The following is a 22,146-nucleotide window of genomic DNA, read 5'->3' as shown; positions in this document are numbered from 1 at the left end:
GATTTGGCGGAAAGTACTTTGCGATAGATTAGCGTCTTATTCAAAGAATAGCAAGCAATTTGCTATTGTCCATTTCACGCTATAGAAACCGGGATAAACTCCGGCTTCATAGGCCGAATGGGTCTGAAGGTTTACGTTTTATTATAATATTGGCGAGAGGCGTTGGGCCACAATTTCACAAACTGGGCCCTATCGTGGCCTTTGTAAAGTTATGGCCTGATACTGACCAAAAAATGACGTCAAAATGCCAGTCTTTTGCCACAAAAGAAAACAAATCGTGAGTTGTATTCAATAGTTCAACCAATGAAATGACTTGTTTCCATGAGCTCTACTAACGACAACTCACTAGGCGGTGCAAAAAACAAATAATGACGTCAAACTGCCAGTCCTTTTGAATTTCAGTGTCAGGCTATAACAGAACGTTGGCGACGGCCCTATCCGTGTCATTTTGAGTTTATCATCACGCATTCCCATTATTTGTATTCGGCGGCTTTTTGTTAAATTTACACTTAGGCTCGTAGAGTTCATTCAATTTCCGGGTATTACACAAGCTGTACTTGATCGCGTTGAATATGGTTTGGTGGTGGGTGTTGCAACATGACGTCACGCTGACGAATTTGCCTTTGGCTACGTCACATTCCTGCTCGTGGCGTATTGACAAGGCGAAAGACCGATGTCCAAGACGAGTGGTTTCGGTGACCACTGGTAGAATTCCTGAAGAAGGAGATGAAAACATTATTTCAATTATTAATTATTGTATTGCACTTGAGGCATACTAATATTATATAATGTTTGATAATGATGATGATGATGACGGTGATGATGATGATGATGATGATGATGATGATGATGATGATGATGATGATGATGATGATGATGATGATGATCATGATGATGATGATGATGATAATAATGATGATGATGATGGCAATGATGTCGATAAGGATGATGATAAATATATCAACGCTGACATTAACAAATAATAGTAATAATAATAATAATAATAATAATAATAATAATAATAAGAAATAATAAATAATAATAATAATAATAATAATAATAATAATAATATAATAATAATAATAATAATAATAATAATAATAATAATAATAATAATAATGACGCCAAAGAGAATATTAAACCGGTAAATCCTAGGTTTGAGACTTTTTGCCAAGATAAGGGTCATTTCAATCGATACATATATATATATATAAATATATATATATATATATATATATATATATATATATATATATATATATATATATATATATATATATATATTAAGGACGAGTTTTCCACATTTTTAAATACGTGTCTTTCGACAGTACGGCAAGTAATTTGTGAGGAGAATGGAGTAGTTTTTTTTGAATTGACAGAAACGAACATCTCATTTTTCTGGTCACTTTCGTGTCACTTTTTGGAATCTGATAAAGCTCGACATAGAGCCGTTTCTTGACAATGCGGCCGACTCTGGAAAAACACGTATTTGAAATTTTGGCCTGATAAGTCGTTCTTCAAATATCGACCGACTAATAAATGTCATTCATCTTGTCCAAAACTCTATGTTGGACTTTGATAGAGTCCCAGGTTTGAGAGTTTTTGACAAGATAAGAGTCATTATAATCGATCGATATTAGATGGGCGAGTTTTCTGGCCAAAATTGTTTGCATAGAGTACGGCAGAATAGATCACAAATTGATTTATGCATTTAAGTCAAATACTAGCAATAACCGCCAGCCGGATATAATGTACCAATACGCAAAACTGTGTGTAACTTTGAACGCTTATAGATAGTTCAAAGATGACGTCACCCAGGTCTTTGTTATTGTTTTTTGCCATCCGCGTTTATGAGTAATGCTCACTGAACTGTATTAACCCGACTATAAACGTTCATGGATACACACAGTTTGTGTGTTGGTCCGTTATACTTCCGGATGGCAATGTTGTGAACTCCTTGGCCAAGCGCATTCTATCTATAGTCTGATTGATTGAATTTAGTGAGAAGTAATCACCAAATGGTTGTCTTAAAATAACAACAAAAAGTTGAGTGACGTCAATTTCGTTCCTTCTATAATATATACAACTCTGCGATTTGTTAGTATAGGGATCTATTTGTCTAGGCTTCAAAAGCTGAGAGGTCAGATCCTCAATGAAGCGAATGATTATCAGTATTAAGAGAAGCCATTATACTGTATTACTGTTATTGTATATCCTAGTTATATTAAATAACAGACAGGAATACACTCTCGCCAATGACATCATGACTTTCTTACACAATACATAGTGGATACACCTCCTATCAAATGGTGGGGGGGGGGGGGGGGGGGGGGGAGGGGGATTAATCATACAATGGAATTATATAGATAGTTCGAAGATGACGTCACTCTGGTCTTTGTTATGGCTTTTTGCCATCCGCGTTTATGAGTAATGCTCACTGAACTGCATTAACCTGACTCTAAACGTTCATGGATATACACAGTTTTGTGAGTTGGTCCGTTATACGGATGGCAATGTTATAAGCTTCTTAGCCAAGCGCATTCTATCTATAGTGAGCATCAATGTAACCTTGTGGTCTGACACTCGCATTCAGACCGTAAGGTCCAGGCTTTCGAGTCCCACTCTTAGCGGTGCATAGTTGACTTCTTGGAAAAAGGCTCATTGCTCACATTCACTCAACGTACTCAGTTGCAAGACGAGTACCTAGCCGTTACCAGCGTTGCTCTGTCCAAAACAAAAATGTTATAATATCACCATGCCTCGTGTTATGTGTTATATTTGTTGGTTCAGAACCTCTTGTAAAGTACTTTGAGCTCGTTTAGTGGATGATGCGCTATATATATATATATATATATATATATATATATATATATATATATATATATATATGCTCATGCTTTTTGTTGGTTTTTAAATTGAACAAATTCAGCCATATTGCGAAAAGTTAACTACCTTTAACCCTCTCCTTACCACCTACAGCAAAATCGTCACATTTGTTACGACACAATATACATTTTTCTTATACAGATTTATTTTGTACATCACAAACTCTGAAGAATGATCTTTGTTTAATCAATACGAACATAAAGCTGTTTTGTAGAGAGCTTGTTTGAGTTTAAAAAATAAAATTTTCTGCTGGGTAAGCCTGTCATTTTGGGAAAATACTGGAAAGGATCGGTAAGGAGAGAGTTAAAACAGTTCATTGCTAATCGAAGTAATAGCAAACTCTTTGGTACACTGACAAAACACATATCAAAAAATACAAATTGACCAGATTTTAAAAATTCAGATATCGATGGATTAAGATGACCCCAAAGTTGTTATGGCAATGGCTGGGGCATGTCTGTCGAAGACCTGGTGAACACTCTGAGATGGACACCCCAAAGTTGTTATGGCAATGGCTGGGGCATGTCTGTCGAAGACCTGGTGAACACTCTGAGATGGACACCCCAAAGTTGTTATGGCAATGGCTGGGGCATGTCTGTCGAAGACCTGGTGAACACTCTGAGATGGACACCCCAAAGTTGTTATGGCAATGGCTGGGGCATGTCTGTCGAAGACCTGGTGAACACTCTGAGATGGACACCCCAAAGTTGTTATGGCAATGGCTGGGGCATGTCTGTCGAAGACCTGGTGAACACTCTGAGATGGACACCCCAAAGTTGTTATGGCAATGGCTGGGGCATGTCTGTCGAAGACCTGGTGAACACTCTGAGATGGACACCCCAAAGTTGTTATGGCAATGGCTGGGGCATGTCTGTCGAAGACTGGTGAACACTCTGAGATGGACACCCCAAAGTTGTTATGGCAATGGCTGGGGCATGTCTGTCGAAGACCTGGTGAACACTCTGAGATGGACACCCCAAAGTTGTTATGGCAATGGCTGGGGCATGTCTGTCGAAGACCTGGTGAACACTCTGAGATGGACACCCCAAAGTTGTTATGGCAATGGCTGGGGCATGTCTGTCGAAGACCTGGTGAACACTCTGAGATGGACACCCCAAAGTTGTTATGGCAATGGCTGGGGCATGTCTGTCGAAGACTTGGTGAACACTCTGAGATGGACACCCCAAAGTTGTTATGGCAATGGCTGGGGCATGTCTGTCGAAGACCTGGTGAAGCACCGACAAGGAAGGCTCTGAGATGGACACCCCAAAGAAAGAGGAAGCGAGGCCGCCCCAAGGAGACTTGGAGACTACCGTAGAGAGGGACATAAAACAGAGAGGTCTGTCCCTTCAGATGGCCCCATGAATAGCTGCTGACAGGACCAGGTGGAGATCCCTTGCATCGCCTCAAGTGCCAGCAGACCCGGAGATGATTGAGGGAGTGAGTGAAAATTGTTAAAGCGTCATAAATCTGAGACGTCTCTTTAAAATCTCGTGTTTAAGATTTTTATCAAGTTGGTCATTTTCTAATGTGTGGCTATGTGGTCTTATGGTATGACGCTCGCCTTCAGTTCGGAAGGTCCTGGGTTCGAGTCTCACTCTGAGCGGCGCATAGTTGAGTCCTTGGAAAAGGCTCTTTACTCACATTCTCCCATCGTCCTCAGAAGGAAAATAAGTACCAGCTGTTAACAGCGTTACCTCTGTCGGTAAAAAAATACTGTAATATCGCCTGACTGGCGTCACGTCTCATCGTAGGTGTTATGTGTTGCTGTTGGTTAGGGACCCTTTCTAAACCGCTTTGAGCACCTTAAATGGATCTTGCGCTATATAAATGCTCGATTTTCTTCTTTGTGTGTGTGTGTGTGTGTGTGTGTGTGTGTGTGTGTGTGAAAAAGTGAATAACATCAGCCAAGTTGCGAAAAGTAAATTACCTTTAAAAGAATTAATTGCTAATCGAATCAGCCGAACAGAAAACTCCGTGATACACTGACAAAACGCTATTTAAAAGAAAATGATCAATAACAAAAATAATAATAATGATAATAATAATAATAATAATAATAATAATAATAATAATAATAATAATAATAATGATAATAATAATAATAATAATAATAATAATAATAATAATAATAATAATAATAATAATAATAATAATAATAATAATAATAATAATAATAATGGATGAAATTTATAATGACCATTGACAAAAGCAGCAGGCTCTAGGCGTTAACATTGAAACCATCGTGGCGCCCCAACACAACAAGGCAGTGAAAACAAATTATGCCTAAAACTTCAATCTCTTCATCAAACAGTCGACACGGTTGATATACAAATAGTGGAGAGGAGAAGTAGCAGAGATAGATGAGAGAGAGAAGAGAGAGAGAAAGAGAGAAGAAGAGAGAGAGAGAGAGAGAGAGAGAGAGAGAGAGAGAGAGAGAGAAAGAAGAGAGAAGAAGAAAGAAAGAAAGAAAGAGAGAAGAGAGAGAGAGAGAGAGAAAGAAGAGAGAGAGAGAGAGAGAGAGAGAGAGAGAGAGAGAGAGAGAGAGAGAGAGAGAAGGTTGGCTTTTTTTTTCAATGACCAGCAGTTATGTGGGTTGAACCACAACCCTATGCACATGACCTTAAAGAGTTTGACACTGTGAATAATAAATCATCCCTTACCTGTGAAGAAAGCGTCTTCATTTGTGATAAAAGGCATTCTAAAGTAAGCTGACAGTATCGTCTTGACCGCATGTCCACTGATGACGTAGGAGTGGCCGTAGACGTACCTAGGGTAGCTTTCGTAGGGGTAGAGGCTTGGGTCAACCCGCCACTTGCCCCTTCGTAGCACAAACGGGGTTGGGTTGAGGTGAGGGAACCCCATGACGAATCTGTCAAAAGTTATATATATTACTTATTATGTGTGATAAATATTTGAATAGGTGTGTATAAAACAGTGCTAGACAGTTATAATGACTTGGGATTTTTTTATAAGGCAATATCCACTAAACGCGCTCAAAGCGCTTTAGAAACGGTCCCTGATCAACAGCAACATTTAACATGTAGGACGTGACATGACGCCTGTTAGGCGATATTACAATATTTCTTTCAGTCAGAGACAACGCTGTTAACAGTCTGGTACTCATTTTACACCTGAGTACGGTGAGAGAATGTGAGGAAAGAGTCTATTCTAAGGACTCAACTATGCGCCGGACAGGGGCTCGTATCCAGGACCTTCCGATCCGAAAGCGAGAGTCATTAAAAAAAAAATCTTGCTCCAAAACTGTTTCCTTATTCGTCACTAATACATGGGTGATAAAAATGTGAAAAGGTGTGTATAAAAAAAGAACCAGACAAACGTGCTGATCTCTCACTAGTGCCTGGTTCTTATTTTTTGTCACTAATAAATAGGTTATAAAAATCTGAGAGGGTGTGTCTGAAACAGCGGCAGACAAAATTTGTATCATACATAAATTAATGCCCAGACCAGCCTGCTTGGAATTGGAAAAATTCGTAGTTTTCAGGGATAGTAATAGCCTAGTAGACATTATAACTACCCTTTCAAATGACCAATTTGTGTTTGAATACATTATATTAATGATTTAAACTCCTTTATATACTAGCTCTGGCATTAACCCACTCAATCCTAGAGATTTTTGAGATTTTTCAAAATTGGAGAAAAATGTATTAAAAATGAGCAAGTACATAGATAGTTTTATTGAATTACCACTACCATGTATAAACTAAAAACATTAACTTTGATACTACGCTTATAATTTGTCTCAAAAAATGTAATAAATGGGCATGGGGTAAAAGTAACCCGGGTAAACTAAGGATATAGTCGGTGTTAGGGTTGAGTGAGTTAAAACTTTGTTTTAAAGAAGCTTATGGAATTGAACTTCTTTATACAGTTGTCAATTAGGACCAAGAAATTCGTATTTATACTAAATTTTTATGAGCAGGAGGCAGGTCTGCTAGTTTCTGGTTTGTCTCTAATAAGTGGGAGGTGAATCAGCGATGAGGAGATCACGATAGCTCAGTTGATAGAGTACTCGTCTCATCAGCAAAGGGACCGGTGTCGATCCTGGCGAGTAGGTACATTCGTACATTCGGAGACACAACACTAGAAGGAAAAGTAGTTGGCAGAAAGGCGCGGGGCAAACCAAGGAAGTCTTGGATAGGAACTGTGGAGGCAACAACTGGCAAAAAGATAATCGACTGCTCGGTAATGGCCATGACGTGTTAATGGCCCTTTAACCCTCTCCTTACCACCTATAGGGAAATCGTCACATTTGTTACGATGCAGCCAACATTTTTCTTATTCTGATTTTTTTCGTAAATCATATTTGAACAAAAATGTTTGCTGTAGTTCAAGTATATTAACACTGTGTCGAAGAGCTCGGAAGAATAAATGTATACCAAGAAAAAACAGATGTTTGAGTGAAATAAATCTATTTTTGTATATGTTGGGTGTGAAGTTTTTGAGAAAATCCGGAAAATGGCCGGTAAGGAGAGAGTTAAGCGTAATGCAGGCGTTCCATGACATTCGACCTCTGTAGGGAGACGGAGCTCGGGTAAGTTAAGGTAAATTCGTACATTCAAGATTTTTATTTTACTCCCCTGTCCACCCAGCATTGATTGATTGAGTAGCTGGATATGTCAGATCTAACGGAAAACTAATTTGCGACAGACTAACTTCCTAACCGAAGAGTAGCAAGCAATTGCTACGGGTGACAAAAATCCCTAAACTGTGCCCCCGGCGTTGTGTTATAAGGTAAAAAAAAAAAAAAACGATAAGTGTTGAATTGTAAGTTTCAATTTATTAGACGAAGACAGATACTGTAGACGTTTCGGGTTTTCCCTTTATCAACAAAATACGACGAATAAAACGTTTTAGCACTTGTTTTGTTGATAAATGGGAAACCGGAAACGTCCACAGTATCTGTCTTCGTCTAATAAATTGAAGCTTACAAGTTAACACTTATCGTTATATTGTTTCCTTCGAGCTTCAATTCAATTTAATTCAATTTAAAGGTTTATTTTAGGCAATTGTCAATATGAACCATGCATTTACATATAATTTCAAATTAATACAGGTAGAACGAAACTACCAAAAAGAATCAAATAGATAATAAATAGATCAATACATATGAATATAATAAATATATAGACCGAAAATATAAATAGATAAATAAGTGAATAAATAAATAACCATAACTTGACCAAAATAGTATATAAATGCATGCAAATCATTTTACAAATGAAACAAAATAAATAACATAGTATTATCAAAATAAGTCAACATTTTCATTGTTATAAGGTAAGTCAATTGACCAAATTACCCAACTCGTCTCGATTTGAGTGAGTTCCTGGCTAGAAGCAATGCTGACGGATATTGTAAGAATGCTAATTACAACATGAACCCCCGACAGGTACAAATTAAACAACATCTACTGTATGTTCGACAAATGGATGATGCCAAGTCTGCAAAGATAGATCATCATCAAGCCCTACTGCAACCTCCTCGTGGTGTCGAACCGTAACAGGTCAAGCTGGCCAACTGCAGAGGGCGACAAGAATAGGCAATGGCAAACCATTCTTGTAACTTTGCCGAGTTAACTGCATGAATAAGTCCAAAAAGTTAAACGGTGACAGCGTAAAGGGGAGCATGTTTTCACGGAAGACTGCTGCCTCGCTCGGTTGGGAGCGTGATGTTCGACAGGTCACACCCAACCGTCAGCCAATTACTAGGCGAAATAAATTTAACAAATGTGACAAAACCAAAATTGGGACATGGAATGTCAGGACCTGTGCGCAAAAAGGAAAACTAAACAACATTCTAAAAGAAATGAAACGGCTCCAAATAAATATTCTTGGCCTGGCAGAGATGAGATGGAAAGAGCAGGGAACCATGTCAAAACAAGAAAACAACATGACATATAAGATCATATGGAGTGGTGGAACCTCTTTCCAAAAAGGAGTAGGGATGATCTTAGACCAAAAATCAACCAAATTTTACAAAGGGCACGTAGCAATCTCAGACAGAGTTTTGCTGGTTAAGCTAAGAGGACCTGTAGTTGACACCAATATTATTCAAGTTTATGCACCAACAGAAGAGGCGACAGATGCAGATATGACAGAGTTTTACCATTCACTAGACAAAGCAAAACGAATGTGTAAATCACAAGAAGTCCTTATGGTAATGGGGGACCTAAATGCTAAGATTGGCAGAGGCAGAGATGGTGACATAATCGGACCACATGGACTCGGAGACAGAAATGAACGAGGAAACATCTGGGCAGATTGGTGTAGAACAAATAAATTAATGATTTCAAAACCCTGGTTTCAACAACACCCAAGAAGAACCTGGACATGGCAATCACCAGGGACAGAGCAAGGAACCAGATAGACTTTATAGCAGTATCATCAAGATTCAGAAATGGCATATTAAATTGTAAAACCTACCCAGGCGCCGATGTAGACAGTGACCATGTCCCAGTTGTTTGTACAGTAAGGATAAAGTTTAAAGCTATTCAGAGAACAGCTGGTAGAATAAAGAGGGATTACAGGTTATGCAAAGACAATGGCATACAAACAAAAATGAGAGAAGAATTTGAAAATGCACTCATGATACAAAGCCAAAGTGAACCTGATAACGAAAAATGTGAAAAACAATTTGATATATTCCAAAAGTGTGTCAAAGCAACTACAGAAAAGCATTTACCAATAGCTCAAACAAACAGCAAAAAGGAATGAAATTCTAAACCTATTTGAAGAAAGACGAAAATGCAACAGAGGGTCTGCAGAATACCAAACATTGAACAACCACATTAAATCCAAATGCATCGAGGCACACGAGAACTATCTAGACTGGAAATGCTGCGAAATCGAAAGAGAATACAAACCCAACCCCCAACAAGCTCACCAAAGAATAAAAGAACTATCAGGGAAAAGGAAAAGCAAAGCAGCAGGAAGTTGTATCCAAAACAAACAAGGGGAACTGCTATTTGAAGAACAACATATAGAAAGCCGATGGGTAGAATACATAGGCGAACTGTACAATGATCCAAATAGAAATGAACCACCACTGAAATTCAAAGAACCATTAAGCGGACCAAACATCACCAAAAGTGAAATTGAACATGCCATGGAACGAATGAAGGATGGTAAAGCAACAGGCCCTGATGAAATATCTGTAGAGGTATTAAAAAGCCTAGGAGATCTAGCAATTGATGAACTTCACATATTATTCAACAATATATACAATATGGGAAAATTCCAGAAGATCTCTGTAACTCTATTTTCATAGCAATACCAAAGAAAGCAGGTGCAGTCAGATGCGAAAATTTTAGAACTATAAGTTTAATAAGTCACATCAACAAAATACTGTTGCGTATAATTATCAACAGGCTAAGGAATAAGATTAACCCCGAAATCGCAGAAGAACAATATGGATTCCAACCTGACAGAGGGACAAGGAACGCAATATACCTCCTCCGTGTTTTAAGTGAAAGAGCTATACAGGTTCAGACCCCACTATACCTCTGTTTTGTCGACTACAAAAAAGCTTTTGATAGAGTACGCCACGAAGAAATACTAAAACAACTGCACTCCATTGGCGCTGATGAGAAAGACCTCAGACTCATGCAAACATTATACTACACCCAGCAGGCATCTATCAAAATCGGAAACTCTACAGGAAATTCCATTCCTATTAAGAAAGGAGTCCGTCAAGGGTGTGTTGCCTCACCAGATCTGTTTAATCTATACCAAGAAACAATCATGAGGGGCATAAATAATATGGAGGGAATAAAAGTAGGAGGTCACAACATAAATAATATAAGATACGCAGACGATACGGTACTCATTGCAACATCAGAAATCCAACTTCAAAAGATTGTTGACAAAGTGGTAGTAGATAGTGAAGCCAAGGGAATGGAAGTGAATATCACCAAAACAGAATGCATGGTAATACAGAAAAACCCCGAAAACAACAACACCTGCAATATAACGATTCACGGCGAGCAGCTTACCAACGTAGAAAGTTTTAAATACCTAGGTTCAATAGTGACAACAGATGGAAGATGTAACCGAGACATACGAGCAAGAATAACTCAAGCCAAACAGGCCTTCATGGACCTGGGAAACATTTTGAAAAAACAAACAGATGTCGTTCGGGATTAGATTCCGAGTCTTGAAGTGCTACGTGTGGCCAATCTTGTTCTACGGATGCGAAAGCTGGACTACAAATGCAGAAACACAAAAGAACATTGAAGCTTTTGAAATGTGGTGCTTGAGAAGGATGCAGAGAATATCGTATACCGCACACAAAACGAACGAAGAAGTGCTAAAACAAACATACCAACAAAGGAAACTAATGCCCTTAATAGTGGATCGACAACTATCCTTTTTCGGACACATAGTAAGGAAAGATAAGAATGAATACCTGGCAAGTTGTGGAAAAATACCTGGTAAACGCGCCCGGGGGAGACAAAGAAAAACACTCATAGACCAACTGAAGGGCTTCACCAACCTAACAATCCAAGAGCTGTTTGAAAAAGCAAGAGACAGGGAGGAATGGAGAGAGATAATTCATGCAGTATCCGAAGCCTGGACCAGGCATGGAACCTAGAAGAAGAACTGTATGTATTGAAATTTGGATCGACTTGACCAACTGGCGGAATAAATGAAGTTTGTTAAGTCCTTTGAACTGTGCATTACAAATGTCGCTTTCATTATTCATTTATTTGTTTAGAAAGGGGAAAATCCAAAACGTACATACTTTTAAAATCCTACGTAATGAAACTGGAGCTTAAAATCTACTTCAACATGTATGCCTAATTTTGTTTTAACTCACTGACTGCCACAGCCGATACATGTGTGGTTTTTAAAAATTATTTTGACTTTTGACTGCCATGGAAGGTCGTGGGTTCGAGCCTCACTCGGGGCATAGTTGAGTCCTTGGATACGACTCTTTACTCACACTCTATCATCGTACTCAGGTGTAAAATGAGGACATGGTCCTCAGTGTTGTCTCTGTCCGAAAAAAAAAAAATGTAATATCGCCTAACAGGCGTCATGTCCCGTTCTAAATGTTAAATGTTGCTGTTGACCAGGGACCCCTTGTAAAGCGCTTTGAGCACGTTTTGTGGATATCGCGCAATATAAAAACTTAATTTTTAAATTATTTTTATTTAATTTGTTGATAAAAGGGAAAATCCGAAACGCACAAAACTTTTAAAATCCTACTTAATGACACTGTAGGTTAAAGTCTACTTCGATATTTAAATTCGTTTTAACTCACTGACTGCCACGGCCATACATGTGCTGTTTTTGTATATTTTGACCTTTGACTGCCACGATGGCCGAATCCCCTCGGTTTCATACTTTACTGGTGCGGCTATGTGGTCTTGTGGTATGACACCCGGTTTCGGATCGGCAGGTCCTGGGTTCGAGCCTCGCTCGGCGCATAGTTGAGTCCTTGGAAAAGGTTCTTTACTCACATTCTCTCATCGTACTCAGGTGTAAAATGAGTACCTGGCCGTTAACAGCGTTGTCTCTGTGCAAAACAATGATAATATCGCCTTACAGGCGTCATGTCTTGTTCTAAATGTTCAATGTGGCTGTTGGCCAGGGACCCCTTGTAAAGCGCTTTGAGCACGTTTGGTGGATATCGTCCAATATAAAAGCTCAATTTTTAAAATATTTTTTATTCAATTTGTTGATAAAAGGGAAAATCCGAAACGCACATACTTTTAAAATCCTACTTAATAACACTGTAGCATAAAATCTACTTCAACATTTAAATTTGTTTTAACTCACTGACTGCCACGGCCATACAAGTGCGCTTTTTTTATTTTGACCTTTGACTGCCATGGCCGAATCCCCTCGGTTTCATACTTTACTATTTTTTATTTCTACTTCTGACCGAACTGTATCGGCCATGGCAGTATAACGGCCGGTAGTTCATTTTTCTTTGTATCTTTCATTTCATACCTAACATGATGGGGTACTTTTTAACGTTGACAAAATTTCTAGCAGGCCAAAGTAATAGATAACCTGGTATTTTTTTTTTTTCCTATCAGTTTTCCAACATAACGGAGAAACGAAATCAATTATTTGTAATTCTCGAGTGAAAAACGGTGTGAAATTACTTGTTTTATGTCTTAGTTATTATTCTGATTATGTTGGTGATTGTATTCTGTTAAAGCGAAGAGGAAGTGTGTGTGTGTGTGTGTGTCTTTGTTTGTGTGTGTGTGGGGGGGGGGGGGAGGTTGGGTGACGGGTGGTCATTTGCGCGTCGAGCATTAACAATAAATTAATAATGAAAGAAAAAATCCAAGAATGATTTTAATTCGTCTATTGTTAAAACGCCCGGTTCATTTCCCGTTGTTCGAGCGATTAACTGTGACATCGATTTTTGTATTGAAATATCGATAATCAGCATAATACGATTCTATAATCTTTAATTAAAGCCAGAGACTAATTATTTTATTACCTCCTGTGAATTTTGGATGAGTGATTTTCCCTGCTCTTTGTGTCGATTTTAACAATTATTTTTGCATGAATTAAACACCCTGGGTCGAAGGCATAATTTATTCAATTGAAATGCGTTTCGAAACCCTTAAAAAGCAATACAGTTACCATTTCCCTATTTAGGTTAGAGATTGTTTTCATATTAATTTACTGTGATCCGCCGCATCTACTTTACTCCCACATATGTGACCCATCGTCTCAAAACGGTATTATGTCGGAACGAACCAGATGCTTAAAAATGGAATTACATGTTAAACTGGTCAAAAATATAAATTGTTGACATTAGCACTCTAAAATATGGTTTCCATTCTCCTCAATAAAACATACAAACTCAACACAAGTCTGATATTTCTGGCTATGAATTCAATTTTCAACATCTTAACCATCCCGACTTAATACCGTTTTGAGGTGAAGGGTCACCATATAACCGGTGCAAGGACATGGGACACAGACCTGCCTACAATGACGAAAATTTCGGAGAACTACGAATTGTCAACTCCAACACGAGCACGATAGAACCTCTTGAAAATGAAGTTCTGGTTCCAGAGCTAGTATCTGTATTCAGGACAAATTGGTCATTTCATAAAACTTCCACTTAATCCTCTTCGTGTCCATTAAATTTTTTTTTTTTTTTTTTTTTTTTTTTTTTGCGATCGGCTGCTTTTGAGGTGGCTGTACAGATAGAATAAGTTGACGTCACTCGGGTCTTTGTTATTGTTTTTTTTTTCTTCTTTTTTTTTTTTTGCTATCCACGTTTATGAGTAATTCTCACTTAACTGTATTAACCAGACTATAAAAAGTTTAAGGTTACACATAGTTTTGTGTGTTGGTCTTTCATACTTCCGGATGGCGATGTTGTGAGCTTCTTAGCCAAGCCCATACTGTCTATTCCAGGACAGGCCTGCTTGTCTTTAATACTTTCTCCATGGTCCTTCCTCTGGTTTCCCGGGGTAATTTTGTAAAGGTAGTTTTAATATTTTATATGTTACTACCTCTGAAAACTACGAATGTTAAAATTAAAATGAGCTTTTATATAGCGCAATATCCACTAGACGTGCTCAAAGTGCCTTACAAGGGGTCCCGGCCAACAGCAACACTTAACATGTAGGACGGGACATGACGCCTGTTAGGCGATATTATAATTTTTTTTCGGACAGAGGCAATGCTGTTAACGGCCAGATACTCATTTCACACCTGAGTACGGTGAGAGAATGTGAGTTAAAAAGCCTTTTCCAAGGACTCAACAATGCGCCGAGCGAGGCTCGAACCCTGGACCTTCCGATCAGAAAGCGAGTGCTATACCACACGACCAAATAGCCGCACATGTTTACAATGTCAAACAGGCAGATCTGCATTTGAAGGCCACAGGGGAAAATCGATCAAAGACCGAAAAACTCTAACTGTTCTAATGTCACAATAATTTGGTATTAAAATCAACCAAGAGCTTGTTTTTATATGCATCTGACTTGTGGTCAAAATATATAAGTTTAGTAATTCACATTCAGTTCAAATCATATTATCATGTTGTGTGTTCAAATGGGTTTCCAAACTTTAATCTTGATTTTCTCAAAAGCTGAAAAATGTGACTTTGATCGTTTTTCCCCGGTGGTCTTCATTTGTTATCAGGATAAATACAGTACTCATTGGATTCAAACTCGCCGGGTCTTCAAAACGACACGCTTGAGACGGAGAGGCAGATTTTTTTTTTACATATTATAAGTTGTTTCGTCCCATAAGCATAGGATTTCAGCACGCTTTTTGGATTCGCCCAATATCGTGCCAGAATTCATCAAGTATTGTATTTATTGACCAAAATAATTACAGAAGGATCGAAATTGACGCCACTCAGCTCTTTGCTATTTTTTTAATTTTTTTAGCCAGCCATTTTTATGAGTATTTCTCACTAGATTGTATTAATAAAACTGTAAACGTTTAAGGTTACACATTTGTTTTGTGTGTTGATACGTTACACCTGGCTGGCGGATGTTGTGAGTGTTTCTAACTAAACGCAAAGCATCAATAAGTACATTATTGTTATTACTCACTTTCTATATTGCAAGTCCGTCTGTCGTAGCAAGACGAGTAATTTAGGTAAGAATACAAACGTGTCCTCGTCTACCTTGACCACGTGATTGACGCCCTGACAGTATTGTCGACTCCAGGCCAGGCCTACTGCCACCTTCAGGGACAAATTCTGTGGAGAGAAACGGGTTTGTGAATTCATGGTGGGATGCAATGGTGGTTTTATTTATTTCTTTATTTATTATTTTTTGTGTGTGTGTGTGTATGTGTGACCGAAACAGAAGGACAGAAAGAAAGAAAGGAAGGAAGAAAGAAAGAAAGAAAGAAAGAAAGAAAGAAAGAAAGAAAGAAAAGAAAAGCAGAAAAAAAAAACAACAAAACAAAACAGCACTAAACAAACAAAAAAACAACCCCTCTAACAAAACCCACAATCAAATCATCTCCCCCCCCCCCCCCCCCCCTCGCCAAAGACACAGCAAAAACGAAATAAACAAGCAAAAAATAATCCTAATGACAAACAAGGAAAAACATCAAAAAAAAAAAAATGAAGAACAAAACAAAACAAACAAACCAAAAAACAAAAACAAAACACAACCCCCCCCCCCCCCCAAAGACACAGCAAAAACGAAATAAACAAGCAAAAAATAATCCTAATGACAAACAAGGAAAAACATAAAAAAAAAACAAAAACAAAAACAAAACAAAACAAAACAAACAAAAAAACCAAAAAAACAACAACCCCCCCCCCCCCCCCCCCCCCCCCCCAAAAAAAAAAAAATAAACAAACCCCAAAAAAGACCAAACAAAAACACCAAACAACAACAACAAAATCCCATAAAATAAATTAACACTTTAAAAAAAACAACCTAAAAGAAAACAAAAGCAAAAGACAAACAAAGACAACCGATTGAAATTTAATAATGTATTTATGTCTTTATTGTTTTTTGTTGTTGTTGGCTGAATAAAGGTTTTGAGCCAGAAACGTTCCGTGTTGACTATTAATTATGCTCTTTTTTTATTTATTTATTTTTTTTTTTTTGAAGGTGTTATATTAATTTTTGTTTATATCTTTAAAAAGGTACGTCTAAATTGGCAATTCGACTGAACATGAAAAACAAAGAAGTATTCCTTCCACTTCCAGCCATACAGTAATAATAATGACGATAACAAAGATGATGATGGTGATGATGATGATGATGATCATGATGATGATGATGATCATGATGGTGATGATGATGATGATAATGATGATGATGATAATATGATGGTGATGATAATGATGATGCTGATGATAATGATGATAATGATAATAATAATGATGATGATGATGATGATGATGATGATGATGATGATAATCATGATGACAATGACAACGATAATACTACTCATAATGATAGTAATAATAATAATAATAATAATAATAATAATAATAATAATAATAATAATAATAATAAATAATGATAATAATAATAATAATAATAATAATAATAATAATAATAATAATAATAATAATAATAATAATAATAATAATAATAATAATAATAATAACGAGAAGTCTTTCCCGGCCCTGGTATAGCCCAGTAGCGTTTAAAGGTTATTTCTAGTGCGGGGCGGTCCTTGGCAAGCTTAAGGACCACGGTCCTACGGTCCCTGGGAAATGAAAACCGCAAGGACCGGTCCTTTTCGACATTGAACATTCCTGAGAGACTGTTGGAAGTTTGAACCGTTTTGACCTTTGGACCGTGGGATCGTTCATTCTTGAACCGTTAAAGACTTGGGACCGCGAAAACCGTGGTCTACAGGAGTAAAACACACGGAGTAGTCACACTCATTTCAAATTGTAACCTAATTAGAGGAGAGGGGTGATGCCTTCTTTATTTGCTCACCGTACTTCATTGTTACTTCGATAATTTAGCGTGAATAAAATTTGAAATTTATCCCCATTAACGGAGATAATGGAATCGCCCAAGGCGTTGATCGAGTTGTTCGTGGCGTTGATACACACACGCAACTCCTCCCCCCCCCCCCCCCCCCCCCCCCCCACACACACATTAGAGGGCAGCGAACATTGAAGAGTAAGAGAGAAACATGAAGTTATAATAAGAGGGGGTGGATGCGGTAATAAGTAATAAGTGCGGTCGATGGTGACTTTTCGCCAGATCTAACAAACCCAGCTACCCATTCACTGCTGAGTAGACAGGGATTCAGAAAAAAACTCGACTGCACCCGGGATCGATCTCTGGCGTATAAAGAGAGTGCTCTATCAACTGAGCTATCGAGGTCGCCAAATATTCTATTGGACTTTTTAAAAATACAGACGTTATAACTGTTTTTTTTTTGGAAGGAAGGAAGAAACTAATGAAACTTATATTATTTGATTAGTTAAAACACCAAACGAAAATTTAATATTATTGTATTATTTTAAATGACAACAATGCGATAGAAAGGAGTGGTGACAAGAGATGGACAAAAGAAAACAAAAAACGGACTTGCTACTTGCTAGGTTCGAGACACACACACACACACACACACACACACACACAAACACAAAAACACAATCTTTAGTAGTCACATGCATTTCAAACAATAACCCATTAGAGAAGAGGGGTCATGCCTTCATCATAGATCAGTGTCATTGCGATCATTATGGTGTAGTAAATTTTGAAATTTACCCCGTATAATGGAATCGTCCAAGGCGTGCGCCTCCTGTTCCCCCCATCTCACACACGAAATGGCGGTTTGCGGAGTGGAGGGAGGTGGTCGTCTGCCTCTATGGTCGTCTGTGTCGTTTAGTGTATGGCAAAGGGGGGTGGGTGCGATTAATTAAGTGGGATGGGTGGTGATTGGTGGAAGATAGGCAAAGAACCGAGGCAACGAATCGCTGGGGAAGTAGTATGGCGCGAGACCGTTGAAAGGTGATAAGAAGTGAGGACCGCCGCCGGTCTTCCACTTTGGGACCGGTCCCCGGTTCACAGCTAAAAGACCGTGGGACCGGTTCCAAGGACCGGTCCTCAGCGCGGCACTAGTTATTTCCACATTGTTTTGAATAATAAATAGCTGATCTAAGGAAAGGTAATTTCCCCCCAATCTAACAGACCGTAGCATGAACAGATTCAGCTATCCAACAGGCTTCAACAGTCGTGACGTCACTTCCCTCGTAATATCGCATATTAAGTTAGCAACTGGTTCTAAACTATCAGAACAATGGCGGACGCTCTTATGAAATAATTCTCCGACGAGCATAACAGCGTATCCAGAGGAAAAAAAAAACATTATAAATCTGATCATGTTTTGACTTTTATACATTCTGATCACATGAAATGTGAAAAAGGTCTAGCCAGGATGAAGAATAAAAAGTACCGATTTTCTTTGTTTAGAACCACGATGGCCGCCGTTGCTGGGCGACGTGAGATCAGACTATTGAATCCAATTCGCGTGTGTTCTGTACACGTGTCCTTCTGTACACGCGTCACCCATATAAAAAGTTTTATGACAAAATCATTAATCTGTCATTTAATTTGTACTTTGCTACACACACGGCACGCAATAATATTATATTATGTTCTGTGTTTCATTGTTGTTATCACGTAGAACCAACACACCAAACAGACTTTTCATAACCCGGGAAAATCGAATGTTATGGTGTTATGCAGGCAAAGTGATTTTCTATTTCTTCCTACAGTATTATAACTTGGAGCTTTTATACAGATCAATATTCACGAAACGTCCCCAAAGCGCTTTAAAGAGAAGGATCCCTGAGAAAAAGCAAGGCGTAACATCTGTAGAATGAGACATGACGTTAGGCGATATTACAAATTTTTTTTCGACGAGACAACGCTGTTAACGATCAGGTACTCATTTTTCACCTGAGTACGGTGAGAAAATTTGAGTAAAGGGCCTTTTCCAAGAACTCAGCTATGCTATCTATAGATAGAACGAAGTTGATGTCACTCCGGTATTTGTTATTTTTTTTTTTTTTTTTTTTTTTTTTGCAATTTATGAGTAATTCTCACAAAACTGTATTAAACAGACTATAAGAGTTGAATGTTACAAACAGTTTTGTGTGTTGGTCCGCCATACTTCCGGATGGCAATGTTTTGAGCTTCTTAGCCAAGCGAATACTATCTACATCCATTGTCTCAATAAATGGCTCTGTGGCCTTGTGGTATGGCACTCGCCTGCGAACCAGAAGGTCCAGGCCCAGGGTTCCGATCTGAGCGGCGCATAGCTGAGTCCTCGGAAAAGACTCTTTACACCACATTCTCTCATCCTACTCAGGTGTAAAATGAGTATCTGGTCGTTAATTGAGTTGCCTGTGTCGAGTCGAATTTTGTTTTGTTTTTTTGGTTGTAATTTCAGCTGATATTTGTCATGCCTTGTTCCACATGTGAAGTGTTAATGTTGGATTGGGACCCCTTATAAAACAATTTGAGCAGGTTTAGTGGATTTGCACAGGAAATATTTTTGGTTAAATTTTAAAAAAATCCCTTCCACCACCACATCATAAGATATCATCGCCTGGGCATTTCACGAAGGAATATAGATAATTCATCACACAAGATGTCTGATGTCAACAGGAATCACTTGTGTTGTCCAAGTGAGCAAATTGGGGGTTGATAATTTTGCCCAAGAAAAAACAAAACAACCCCCCTCCCCAAAAAAAAAAAACAAAAAAAAAACAAACAAACAAAAAAAAACAACAAAAAAAAAAAACAAACCGAAAGTGCATGAAGCGGGGTTCAGAAGTGCAATGCCTTAACAACTCGGCCACTTCGCCACCCGATAGAAATACTCCAGTTATCGGTGCTAAAGTTTAATTAAACATATAAAATCAACCCAATTCATATTTTCGTATAATATGAATTTAATTTTATTACATATGAACACCCCATAATACTGATTTGTGTTGTTTGTTGTTTTTTTTTTTTTTCTCTTCTTTTTTTGCTTTCTTTTTCTTTTCTTTTTTTTTCTGTTCGTTTGCTTGTTGCTTTGTTTTTTCTTTCTTTAATTCAGGATGATCAACTCTCAACAAAACTATTAATAGAATCTGTTCTTTTAAAAATAGGGGTTTGAGACCAAAATTGTTCCATATTGCCAATATTAATTAATTTGCCAGTGAGGCAAGTCTAAGGTTTATAGATAACCATTTTTCCAACGAGAATCAAATGATTTATCCACATACGATCCGATTCATTGATTCCGGGATAATCAATCAATCCCACCATTACTTTTTGCAAATCTATATGTATTTGTTTCCCTATCTTACTATTAATTATGCTTTCTATCTCCCGCCATACAGATTTTACTGCTTTACAATAAAAAAAGAAATGCTCCGAATAGTCTATTTCATCACAATATTGACATTTATTTGAACTTGCAACTTTCATTTTATGAAGCAATATATTGGTAGGGTAAATATTGTGCATAATCTTCCATTGTAAAATCCTTAATCTTGATTCTTTTGTACAAACATATGGTAAAATCCAATGTTTTGCTTGTAACTCTACGCTTCCCCCCCCCCCCCCCCCCCAAAAAAAAAGCCCTTAACATGTTCTATTGATCCTTCTCCTCTAACATTTTGGTACAACTCTTTTCTGGAAAGATTTTGAATAATATTCTTTTTTTTGAAATTTTATTAAATCTTCTGATTTCGAAACTTTTAGGCGTGATAAAGCGCTTTTGACTACACTATAATCAAGATCTATTCCATTATAATTCCCATATATATCTTTGAATTCCCCAATTGACATGATACGTCTTGAATTGATGTATATTTGCTTAACGTAAAACACCTTTTTTGCGATTAGATTAGTTGAAAACAGTACTTTACCTTTGAATTTAATTCTATTATTGATAAAAATTGGTTCATCTGGGTGAATTTCCATATTTTGATCTTCATGAGGAAAGTTAAGATACTCTATTAAAACATTTTTCCAAAATATGTTTTTCACCAATTTTAACCCTTTGAATTGCGCACTGTTTATATTTGCTTCCAATGCTTTTTTTCCCCCCAATGCGTCTAAAAAAAGTAATTAGATACTACTTTCCAATCGCAACTTTCATCTGAATAAAACTTTTATCCCCAATTAATCAGAAATGATTTTTGTAAAGATTTTGGTTATCTCTAAAATCAAATATGGCCCAAAAAAATATCCATTAGCGATATTAAGAACCGATATGAGGATCAGAAAATTGATATAAAATAAAATAAAATATAAAAGAAAATAAAATAAAATAAAATAAAATATTATTATTGTTATTATTACTGTTTTTGTAGTTGTTATTATCGTATTTGTAGTTATGATGGTTGTTATTATTATTAGATACATTATGGTTCCTGTTTTTGCTAACGTGGCTGTTATAATACTTTTTAGTAGTTTTATCACTAAGTTTATATGCTCTATCATTATTATTATTATTTCTATTGTTGTTGTTGTTATTATTATTATTGTTGTTGGTGTTTTTATTATTATTGTTGTTGGTGTTGTTGTTATTAGTGTTATTGTTATTATAGTTGCTATTATTGTTATTATTATTACTATAATTAATGACTTGGACCTGTGTTTCTGAAGATGGGTATATTGATTATACAATTTGTATACCCATAGTTATGAAAAAACTATCAGTTACATTAAAGCAATAAACCAATCTTATCTTATTAAAAAAAAAACAAAAAAAAAAAAAAACAAAAAAAACAAAAAAAAAAAACCCCAAAAAATGT

At 37.3% G+C, this 22,146-nt stretch overlaps 1 protein-coding gene across 1 annotated transcript in view; it reads right to left on the bottom strand.

Moving 5' to 3' along the window:
- Positions 1-253: 253 nt before the first annotated feature.
- LOC144974079 (lactosylceramide 1,3-N-acetyl-beta-D-glucosaminyltransferase B-like) overlaps positions 254-22,146 on the bottom strand; it is a 39,975-nt gene continuing 18,082 nt past the window's right edge. The window contains exons 4-6 of the mRNA XM_078916970.1: positions 15,449-15,597; positions 5,550-5,758; positions 254-714 (exon numbers count right to left, since the gene is read on the bottom strand). Coding sequence (XP_078773096.1) covers positions 461-714; positions 5,550-5,758; positions 15,449-15,597 — 612 coding nt within the window. The 3' untranslated portion in view covers positions 254-460. The remainder of the gene's footprint in view (positions 715-5,549; positions 5,759-15,448; positions 15,598-22,146) is intronic.

Source organism: Berghia stephanieae, chromosome 5 (genome assembly GCF_034508935.2).
Source record: "Berghia stephanieae isolate SIO BIC M18660-M18661 chromosome 5, UCSD_Bste_1.3, whole genome shotgun sequence".
Taxonomy (NCBI): Eukaryota; Metazoa; Mollusca; class Gastropoda; order Nudibranchia; family Aeolidiidae; genus Berghia; species Berghia stephanieae.
The sequence above is the reverse complement of the archived record's forward strand: the minus strand, read 5'-3'. Positions and strand labels throughout refer to the sequence as shown.